The sequence below is a fragment of the Sinocyclocheilus anshuiensis genome, unplaced genomic scaffold, assembly GCF_001515605.1.
Source record: "Sinocyclocheilus anshuiensis isolate Anshui unplaced genomic scaffold, SAMN03320099.WGS_v1.1 scaffold1040, whole genome shotgun sequence".
NCBI lineage: Eukaryota > Metazoa > Chordata > Actinopteri > Cypriniformes > Cyprinidae > Sinocyclocheilus > Sinocyclocheilus anshuiensis.
In genome coordinates this window covers 242,270-254,123 of record NW_015551050.1, presented here as the reverse complement: position 1 = coordinate 254,123, position 11,854 = coordinate 242,270, and the positions used below count along the sequence as shown (strand labels likewise).

The 11,854-nt window shown below is 40.9% G+C and overlaps 1 protein-coding gene across 2 annotated transcripts in view; it reads left to right on the top strand.

Annotated features, from left to right (window-relative positions):
- The window catches only part of LOC107661918 (interferon-induced very large GTPase 1-like), a 24,582-nt gene that overhangs the window by 3,848 nt on the left and 8,880 nt on the right, over positions 1-11,854 (top strand). For both annotated transcript variants that reach the window (XM_016451710.1, XM_016451709.1), the window contains 3 exons: positions 1,229-1,276; positions 2,863-2,921; positions 3,475-3,546. In XM_016451710.1, coding sequence (XP_016307196.1) covers positions 1,229-1,276; positions 2,863-2,921; positions 3,475-3,546 — 179 coding nt within the window. The remainder of the gene's footprint in view (positions 1-1,228; positions 1,277-2,862; positions 2,922-3,474; positions 3,547-11,854) is intronic.

Sequence of the window (11,854 nt, the reverse complement as noted above, 5' to 3'; positions counted from 1 at the left end):
GAGAAAACGAGCAAAGGGGGCTTTTGGCACAGTTGATTTTGACAGTTGACCATAAATGACTGAGCTGGCTTATCTAAAACCAGGAAGTAATTGTGCATATGGTCAATTGCACACACAAAGACACCGGCGCACTGTAGCCTTTATCATTTCATATTCAAGAGCGAAATAATCTACGTGCATGCAATGTCGTGGTCAGTTAAGTCATGAAGGTACCAAAAAGGCGATTAAAGCTGCCTTAAAACTGTGCATGCATGTAATATATTTTATGAGTCACATTTAAGAACATGTCTCTGAAATGGTTTTCAAAACTGTCCTGAAGCAGCAGGACTCGGTTTCTCTACATACACTGTCTCACTCATCTAACACACCCGATTCAACTCGTCAGCTCATTAATAGAGATTTTAAGACCTGAAGTGAGTCAGAAAAGGTAAAGAGAGTTGAGAGAAAATACGATGCTTGTCAGATCCGCGTCATGTTCAGCAGCGGCAGCTCTTAAAGAAAAAACAGGCAAAACAACCTAATAACCAGCTGCTGTGATGTTTGTTCGTAAAGGAAATCAATTACTTTTTATATAGCTTTAAGGAATCAACTATATTTAATTTAGAATTTAGTGTTTGATAACTTCAATTTCTGTATAGGCCTAAATATGGCATTTATTATAATGGGTTTATGTGGTTTGTTTTAAGTTCACTTAAGTTAGAAGTTATTTTTTAAAAGTCTAGTAAATGTTCAAATTGATAGCTCTCAATTGTACTGTAATGTTGAATTGCTATAGTCAATGGTTAAATATTAGGGGGAAAAACTATTTTAGAGACATCAGTAGTACCTGTATCAGTGATACTGGCCTTCAGTCATAAAAAAAAAAAGATTAAAAATATACTGTCTTTATGTTGTTTGTACATTAATTTGAAGATTTCATTAATTAATTAAAAGTATATTTAAAAACTTAAATGTTAGGTGGGATTAGTCGTGATAAATCTATGAAAAAAATGTGCAATTAATTCATTAATTTTTTTAATCGATTGACAGCACAATTTCAAAATAAAAAAACAAAGGCAGTTCATGACTCCTTTGATATATATTTTTTTAATTCAGAGGAACCATATTTTGTAGGTAAGCATACTATTATATATATATACTATAATATATATATACATATATATTATAGTATGCTTGCCTACAAATAAAAAACTGAAGCATTCCTAAATGGATGTCTCTTTTTGCTCAGGGTCATTGTCATGCTGTACATGCTACAAAAACTTGCAGCAACAAAGTGGTAAGTACAAAATTCTCTAGATTATAATTGTGTCTTTACAATTATGATTAATTATTAGTCTTCATTTAAGAGGTATAAACAAACGTCTTCGTTGGAAGGGAGTGTCTGTTGTTCAAACATGAAAAAAAAAAGAGAAGCTGAGTAAGTTAAAAATGACTACACTTGTTTCTAAGTGTTTGTGAAACATGCAGACAACACACATCACCATTGCACCCACAGAGCGATGAAGATTCAACAGGAGCTTGGCCCAGCAGCTAGCCATCCTTACAGCTGACCATCAACGGGATTGAGACACCTTATTTTCATTCTCATGGCCTACAGATCAGGGGTACAGAACTCCACTCTGTGCACTCCTGCTTTGCTTTTGTGACGTGACCTTCAGAACCCCCCCTCCCCCTAGAGTTGTTGTTTAGGAAACCCCCAGACAAACCAGTTGTACCAGCCGGACCAGAGTATGCAAGACAGTTGCAGGATCTACTGGAAACAGCCCATGCATTTGCTAGGGATCAATTGGGAAAGGCCAGCGTGAGACAGAAGAGGAACTATGATGTCATTTACATTTACATTTACAATTAGTCATTTAGCAGACACTTTTATCCAAAGCAAGAAGAGGAACTATGATGTCATGAGCAAGAAGAGGAACTATGATGTCATGAGCAAGGGGAGGAACTATGATGTCATGAGCAAGGGGAGGAACTATAAGGCTGATGAGTCAGTTTGGGTGTACAGCCCGAAAAAGAAAATAGGACACTCCCTTAAGCTTGACTGCCACTGGGTGGGCCCCTGGAGGGTTCTAGAGAGGGTGGGAGAGGTAGTGTATAGGGTGCAGACGCTGTCTAAAGGCAGGAAGGTAGCCTTGCACAGAGACAGGCTAGCCCCATACAGATGTAACCTAACCGTTTCTTTTCAAAAGAGGAAGTCCAACTCCCTGGCCTCAGGAAACAACATGGACACTGACCCCATGCCCTTGCCAAACACTCCAGTTGTTCAGGAGCCCCTTTCCCCAAACACCCCACACCCAGCCACTTCCCTTGGACTTTCCCCTGTGTCCCATGTCCATACCCTTCATTCCCTTGTGGGCTCAGATCCCAAGCCTGTCGTGCGGCCAAGGAAGCAGAGGTGCTTGGTCACCTCAAAGACTTTGTTTGCCCCCTCGTGGATCAGGTTTCTTTTTTAAAGGGGGAGGGGGGATCGACTGAGAACCTGCCTAGTTTCATTAGATAGTAGAAAACGCTATCTATCTATCTATTTATCTATGTAATATAAATAAATATATAAGAAGAATGTAAAAAAAAAAAAAAAGTAAAAACAAAATAAAAAAATAGGCAAGTGAGAACAATTCCTCAAAAGAAAAAAAAAACATGTAAATAGTTATTTTATAAGACCTGTGCTGTGTTTCCTAAAAGCATTATAAGCCAAAGTAGATTGGCATTGCCATCTTTGGACTCTACGATCAACTTGCAGCCATGGCCCTTTAAAAAAAGTTATCAAATTAATACAAAAACTTTTAACATTTAAAATGTTAATTTGTACATTAAGTTGTTAAATGCATTTTAAAATGATACCTTTTACCTTTCTGCTTCAAGGTAATGCACCCACAAGAATGAAGCACACCACACCAGCAGAAACTGGAGAAAAACACAGGGTGAGTGCCTGAGCATTTTAAGCACTAACTGCATTACTAAAAACAACTACATACCCGTTTCATTGTTTACCTTTCTGTAGTTTTCATATCGCTAACATCAAACCTCACTGATCCTTGTGTGTCACACGACTTAATGTCATGGCACAAGCACCAAGGAGGTTTGATGTTACGAAAGTGTTGCCATATTTGATTTAGGCCTTGAACACAAGTTGATCAAGTTTTATACATAGAATGAATACAGGGTCTCCGCAGGTCCTTAAAAAGTCTTATCACATCGGTTTTATCACATTGAAGGCAATAAAAAGTGATGAAAAGAATGCCCAAGCAATTGCTTATGATGTATGGTTAATGAATTATGATATTGTTTATTTTATTGTATTATGTTGTCCTTTATCTTTTTGAATGAGTATAGAGTAGCAATGCAAAGTAGTATATGTAGTATATATTACAAATGTATATAGTTATTACATGGTACACATTAAAATTCTGATAAAGATACATTTATAGGGTTCTTTTTAATTATTGATCTGACTTTTCACTGTATTGTAAATAGACTGAAGAAGAAACAGGCAGGCTGGCTGGACATAAGAGGAACATACCAATAACAACAACAGAAAGTTCACAGGTGAGAAGTGATAGTGGCTTTTAAACACACCTGCTGTTATTTATTTATTTATTATTCCTTATTGTGTATTCAATTTAGACCACTCATAAAATTGTCTTGCATATGCCAAACATAAAAAAATGTGCATCACAGGGAAAGGGATCCCATGACCTGCCACGGCAAGGCGCGTTCTATAGTGAAGTTCTCTGGCACATGAAGTACATTACCAGTAGGGGGCAGTCGTGTTTATTCTCGGTTATAGCGTGTACTGAAGCCAATAATATGCAACGGATGTGTTGCGTGCCTCTCTCAGGAGCATATTGACAGCAAGCGACAGAGCTCATAAACATGTGAGAACCACATTTTTTAAGTATATTGTTTATGTACAGCTGAAAGAAATAAAATATTAATGATTCAGTTATTAATGTTTTTTACATGCTTGTCGTGGGCGTTTGAACATTATTGTTGATCTTATATTGTATTATTAAGTTTATAGGATTATTTAATTTTTAATCTGAACACTACTAATAATATTTTGTGTGTGCATGTGTTGGTCATACAGATAAAAGCAAGACATAATTAGTAAATTTACCAAAGATATTCAGATTTTGTAAAATAATGAAAACAAACTGAATGTCTCGGTTTCAGTTTCAGACGTGTCAATTCAGAATATTTATTGTAAAAATGTTACTTAAATAATATATAGCTTCACTGTGCTTTGTGATATATTCTCAAGGGGGCAAAAAAAGAACAAAAAAATTCAAAACATGGTTTGTCCACAAATTGCACCCTGTGTATAAATAACATGATGTGAGAATAAATCAGAGGCCTGTTTCAGAAAGGAGGTTAACGTTCCTGAGATGTCATTTTCCAATAGGGTTGACAGGAGAATCTGGTGACAGGAGAATGTCATGAGCAAGAAGAGGAAGTATGATGTCATGAGCAAGGGGAGGAACTATGATGTCATGATCAATAACATGATGTGAGAATAAATCAGAGGCCTGTTTCAGAAAGGAGGTTAACGCTGAAATGAGGGAAACTCTGGGTTTTCCATTTCAGAATGGGAGGTTTGTCAAACCCGAGAAAGCAGTCAAGCCTGTTTCTGAAAGAGAGGTAACTTACACTCAGGGTGACTACTCTTCTCTTACTCTTCTGTGAACCTAATCTGTTTGGAAGCAGGTTTTCTTCACTTAAACCCGAAGTCTCTTTTGGACTCCTCCCCTTTTTAAAAGCGTAAGTCAGGGCTGCCCAATGCTGTTCCTGGAGATCTACCATCCTGCAAAGTTCAGCTCCAACCCTGATCAAACACACCTGAACTGGCTAATTAATCTCTTAGGCAGCACTTGATCATTACAGACAGCTGTGTTGGAGCAGGGCTGGAACTGAAGTCTGCAGGATGGTAGATACTTAACGTAAGTGATACTTAAATACCACATTCATTCATTCACACTGCAAAAAAATGCTTTTCTTAGCGAGTATTTTGGGATCCAAATTAAGTGCATTTTAATTAAATCAAGAAAAATGTGTTTAATGCAAATGGAAACAAGATAATTTTTCTTATCTCATTGGCAGATAATTTGCAAAACAAGAAAAATACACTTAAAAGAGTAAATACGTTGTCATTTTTCTTATGTAGATAATGCATCTTGATTTAAGAATCTGTAGGTTTTTTGACTGGAAACAAGAAAAAAATACTATAGTAAGAAAGTCTTTTTTTTTGCAGTGCAGGTACATTCATTCATTGCACATATTTTCATCATGCTGACCTCGTGAAAGTGACAAAAACGGCATGTCCTTTTATACAGAATCCTGTAGATGAGGAGCCTGCATTCATTCGTAGGGAGTTACATTTATATCGGGAGAGGATTATTTTGATTATTTTTTCGCCATATCCACATGCATATTTATTTGAACATATTTATTTTATTTACCATCCTTGCTTTTTCGCACCCCGAATGATCGCGCCTAATGTGAATAGCCCCATAGGGATCTATTGTTACGATTCAAAAGCGCCATTGCCTCGAATTTTCGCGTTCACTGTGAAAAGGCCGTTAGGCTGTCCAGCAGTGTGACTGAATTCAGTCCAATTGGAGGGGTTGGGGATTTGGGCAGTTCATACATGCATATATATATATGTATGTATGTATATGTGGCAGTCTGCCATCAAAAGCTTAACACAACACCAATTATGGCAATGAATAGACTACGCCACCCCGGAAATTGGCCGGGGACCCACAGGTACACCAAGTACCACAAGCACACAGATGCATAGTGGCTGAAACCGATACCAGACAACGATGAAAAGTTTCACAAAACTTTCAGGAAAATACAAAACTGGTCTCTTTATTATATAAACATTAAAAGGAATACATCAATCATGAAACATTACATACCCACACGAACACACAATTTTACCACTTCAGAACTGGGGAATTCGTCTTGCCTATCCAATAAACACAGCAACCACTCGTGCTCTCTCACAACACAGCACCAAAACCCCCGTTGTGAACACTGCAGACCGACAGCCTAACCACCACCACACACAGAGGACTCTGGCTAGTACTGGCACCCCAATTCACACACATACACACACATACACAGATGCACTTTCCACGTTATGATTTGTCAAAAACACTTATCACGTGCTGCAAAAAGGGATCAGTATGTCACACAATAATGCCGACTGTTCACTAGCTGGTGCTCACTACCTGTTGGCAGCACAGAGTCATCCTATAAAGTATCATTCAAGACTACATAACAAAACAAACATGCAAAGCACAAATACAACAATTTACAAACAAACTAATTCAAAAAAAGAACAAAATAGCAAAAACATTCACAATGAAACACAATAGGAATGACAAACACGTAGCTTCTCGCCACTGTAGTTACCACACCTCAAGTCCTCGGGTCAATAAATGTTCGAAACTACTAAATTTAAAAGTGCCACCATCGGCTGGGAACGTGCTATCGTTCCGGTCGTCAAGGTGATCCTTGTTCACTGAAATGAGATCGTCAATGAATTGGGTTAATGTTACATACAAAGCTGCAACAAATGCGTCGTCCGGTCTGAGACCAGAAGAGTGGTCGAAGAGAGCAGTTTGCAGAGAGAAAAAAACACAATCCAATCCGTCCGGAAGCGTTCCGGTTCAGGCGTTCATTACCGCATGCAGATAGTAGTAATTCATATGGCGCAAGAATGGTCACAAAGCCTAACAGCGCCCACAAAGCCTGCTGCAACACCTCCTGGCCCCCGTGTCACTATTAAAACATAAAGTCAAGTCAAGTCAAGTCAAGTTGAAGTAGTCACCGGCGAAAGCTGTTGTTTGTACTCACTGCCGATTTCCAGAAGGCTCTGTCGATCATAGATGTGTTTCCGAGTGTTTATCTGTTGATTTTGCGATAAGATGAGACTGTTTGAAGATGAGGAAACGAGACTAACAGACATAAAAACACCGTTTTTGGGACCCGGAGTAGCCGCTGCGTCCGACCGCGCCGCCATCTTGGATTTCAATAAAAGACTTTAGATTTAAAAAGGAGATATTACCATCTCGTTAACCCAGGCATGAAATAAATAACATACCTGCGGATAATGACTCGCACCACCCAGCGCACTCGATGGTGTTCAAGTTAAAGGCTCCCCAAGACAAACATTCGCTCAACGTGTCTGTATTACTCCTCAGCCACACTGTAGATTAAACGAGTCTCAAATTACCCTTTTGGACATAGAATGTTCATAATGCAACTGCCACCATTAGCTCTTACCTCCTGGACATAAACACGGCGCACCAAGAAATCACGTCACTTCCGAGACTCCGAATGACGCGCTTAGTTAGAGGTCAGTCTCATCTCCTTTTATACCCGTGAACATACCATTTCATCCCCAATAACTAAGATGGTTAATCGCATCACCACTAGGGATGGGCGATACCACTTATTTTGTTTTTCAATACAATACCGATATTTTTCAAGGCAGTATCGTCGATATCGATACTTCTGAACTAAACTTTTAAATGATGAAATTTATTAAATTACTAAGAGTAAAATGGGTAATGATAACCACTTAACTTTGTTTAAAACACATTTTAACATTCAATACGCCTTAATTGTAATTTATTAGGTTATATTTTTGTTTACACATGGTTCAAATGTGTTTTTTTGTTTACACATGATTCAAATCTACAAATACTACAGTTGAACTATGGTCACTTTAGTAAAACCATGGTTCATTATCATAAGGGACTGCCAGTGACAGGCTGTTACATGCATAAAATGCAACCTTTTTGTTCTGACAGTGTATGATTTCTATTAACATTACAGTTTTAGTTTGAGTATCGATACTTTCGATACTTGCGTCAGTATCGATATATTGATACTTAGGATCGATACTCCCATCCCTAATCACCACAATCTACCCCCCCATTAGTCATCGTAGTCCCGACGATAAACCACTCCACTAATCCCAGGGTCTAAACCAGGCCACCATAAAGTTAGACCCCAAGGTAGACATGGCAGAAATTTGATTAGCCTCACTTCCTACAGATCGCGGTAAGTGGTGCAGGTTTGAGTGCTGACCTGCCCCAACACGTCCGGTTCGTCTTGGGGCCCTTCCAGATATATTGGGCGGTCCCAAAATGGCGGATCCCGACTCTAGATGAAAACTTGCACCACTCCCACTTACCCCTACTATAGGCCTGCTGGCCAATCCCTCCACTCCAGAAGTGGGACTAACCCTTGCCTCTGAAAGAGCTCTACTCACCTCTGCACCCCCTTGAATGACTGGTGGGGCCTCTACCACCACATAGGCTAAATCCCCATCCTCCAATTCATCCTCCATCACCAGGGCTGCTGGCAAATCAGACCGGCCCCCAAGGGACCCCACCATCACCCGGACTACCTGGTATACTGTCGAACTCCATAGGTCCTGGATCTTATGTCGTCCCAAGAACCCATGTTCTGCAGATAGACCAATTGGCCCTCTGTCAGAGGCTGCTCCCTTACCCGTTGGTCATTCTTGGCCTTACGATATTGGGTTGCCGCTTGCAACCGCTCACGGGCGCCCTCAAAGGCCACTTGGAGACGAGCCTGATGCTCTTCCATCCAATGGTGGATTCTACCGGCCACTGGCTCCTGCACCCGGCCAAGCAAAGAATCCACAGGCAGTCTAGGCTCCTGCCCAAACATTAAGTAGTAAGGGGTTTCCCCAGTGGCTTGGTGGGGAGTGGTGTTATAGCAGAACAGCACCTGGGACAAACAAGATGCCCAGTTCCTCTTCCTCCCGGTGGGCAAAGTCCGCAGTAAATTGTGCGAAGTCTGGTTAAACCGTTCGCATTGGCCGTTACCGGCAGGATGGTATGCAGTAGAACGAGACTTACCCACCTGGTAGAGGCTACACAGCTGCTGAATAAGCGGGGATAAGGCTGAGCTTTGGCTACGGGCTAGGTTTGAGTAAGCTGGTCAATATGCTTTTGCTGCTGATTCAGCATATGATCATATTTTCTTGACGTGTTGCTCCGTGCACCTCCAATTCCATTGGTTTATAAACCAGCAAATCTGATTGCTGCACGCTTGAAGCATGAGCATGCGCATTCCTTTGTATATGATTTTGTAACTGATTTAGCCATATTACAGAAATATTGTATGCTAACTCTAGAATAGTATCTTATCTGTTTAGTAACCATGGTAATTTTAGTTAGATTAAGTTATTGTTTACAGATAAACACTCCGAGACGGCACCACCAAGATCTTCAGGCTGAAAAGAGCTGTTTTATTAGCGCTTCATTCATATTTCCATAAGGATCGGCGGATCAGTACGAAGTTGGGATTTTATACACAAATTATGATATTCACTGTATTTTAGTAATGGACAAAAATGAACATAAGTGGCTGATTTTATGTTTTAAAGCACAACCATTTTATTTGCTGTTGTTTAAGGAGACGAGTTATACCTTGCTCATGCGTCACAAGCATTAGCCTACTTTGTATAAAGTGCTAATAAAATGTTTTAATGGCAAGCTCATATTTCCTTGTTTTACCTCTTAATACAATATTTGAGCCTATATGTTCTCAAAGTTTTTAACGGTTCCTATTTTATAGTAAATAAGTATCCACGTGACATCAGGTATTAAAAATCCAATTATTTATCTATCCATTCTTCCATTGTGTGTGCGTGTTCTAATCTGTGTATGTATGGGATGAAATTAGTTTTAGATCAAATGTTTATGCATTTAGCAGACGCTTTTATCCAAAGTGACTTACAGTGCATTCAGGCTATACATTTTTTTTTTGTACCAGTATGTTTATTGTATTGTATAGTATTGTAGCCATATAAACCTAACTGCATAACTATCAAATATAAAATCACTTTTGAGCTGTTGCAATATAGGTACATGAGGACTTTTTAGAAGGCGAGTTTAAGAAACCTTCACGATTAATTTTTTTTATTTGTTAAGTAATGACTATAATAATAATCTAAAAGAGATATTCAGTAAAGTACAGTGATTCCTGGTTCTTCTTAAAGGATCAAGCCACAAAACCAGTAATTTAATTTGTGCATAAATAGCCTACATATAAAAGTATAAATAAAAATATAGCCTTCAGCAGAGAAGTGATATGAACATTTATTTCTTAAATACGCACTTAAGCGCATTAATAATAAACCTTGTTTGCATATATTTTATCTAACTTTTTCACTCACCAGCCAATTTGGCTACTAAATCTTTAAGTTGCCAGCCATTAATAACTTCTACTAGCCAAAAATCTTTTTTACCGAAATAAACCAACAGCTCGAGGCTTTCCACCCTGGATGTGACAAAGCGGGCATTACAAATCACTTGAACTTTGTGTCAGCACATCATAAATAGAATGAGGCATCAGTTTACTGTCGTGGATCTGTCGGGTTGCACCACATGCAGTGTAGACAGCATCACTGATCATAATGGATTCTGTGGTATTTTGTCGCGCTGCTCATGTCCGGTGTAGACAAGATGCAAGTCTTCAGTCATTTTTCAACTCCTCATTATTGCTTCAATGCAAAAGAAACCAGCTCACCCGCTGTGCCGTTATTTGTAGGGTACGTTCAAGTAAGCTAGATTTGCACAGATGCTGTGCAATTAGTTGGACGCCACCACCCAGAGGGGAGCTGAAGCGGACGCCACCGCCTCGGGAGGTTCTGCAGCAGAAACCACCAGCTCGGGAGGAACTACAGCAGACTCCGTAGTGGACTCTTGGACTGAAACGAGCTCAGGAGTGAACTCATAAACTTGAGTAAGCGCCAGAGTGGACCCAGTCATAGACTGGTGCAGGCTCAGGAGCGAACTCGTAAACTTGAGTGGGTTCATAGGCTGAAGAGAACTCTGGAATGAACTCATAGACTTGAGTGGGCTCTGGAGCGGACTCATAGACCGGTGCGGGCTCAGGAGTGAACTCATAGACTGCAGCAGACTCTGAGGGCTCCCGGACTGGAGCGGGCTCTGGAGTGGACTCTGAGGGCTCCCGCTCTGGAGTGGACTCTGAATGCTCCCGGACTGGAGCAGGCTCTGGAGTGGACTCTGAGGTGGCCCATGCAAGCAGAACAGCCCTGAGGTGAAAGGCAAAAATGACCTTCTTGATTATGGCAGCAGCAGTGAAATCGGGCGGCTCTGTGGCGACATCTGAGACCACCGGGGTCAGGTCCTCCTCGGGTGTGTTTTCCCTCCCCATCGTCCAAGCTGCACTCTTGATGGAGGCCAGTGCAAGCAGGAGCAGAGTTTTCATTGAAAGAAACATTAGCTCGACTGACTGCAAAGGCTCAAATGGGCCTTGCTGTAGTGCTTTGAGCACTAGCGACAGGTCCCAAGAGGGTATAGAGGAGGGCCGGGGAGGATTTAACCTTCTTGTCCCCCTAAAGAACCTTCGGGGAACCAGGTCCGAGTGGGCCAATATGGCGCCACAAGCAGGACCTGCTCCTCGTCCTCCCTGACCTTGCACAGAGTCTGTGCGAGAAGACTCACTGGGGGAAACGCATACTTGCGCAGGCCCTGTGACCAGCTGTGTGCCAGTGCGTCCGTGCCAAGTGTTCCCTCGGATATGGAGTAGAACGACTGGCAGTGAGAGGTTTCTGGAGAGGCAAACAGGTCTACCTGAGCGGCTCCAAAACGTCTCCAAAACAGCTGGACCGTCTGGGGATGGAGTCTCAATTCTCCTGGGAGCGTAGCTCGTGACAGCTCATCGGCCATATGGTTGAGCAGACCAGGAATGCGAATGGCACAAAGTGACCTCAAAACCTTCTGATCCCAAAAGAGGTGGTGGCGGGCGAGTTGCGACAAGCGACGGGAGCACAGACCACCTT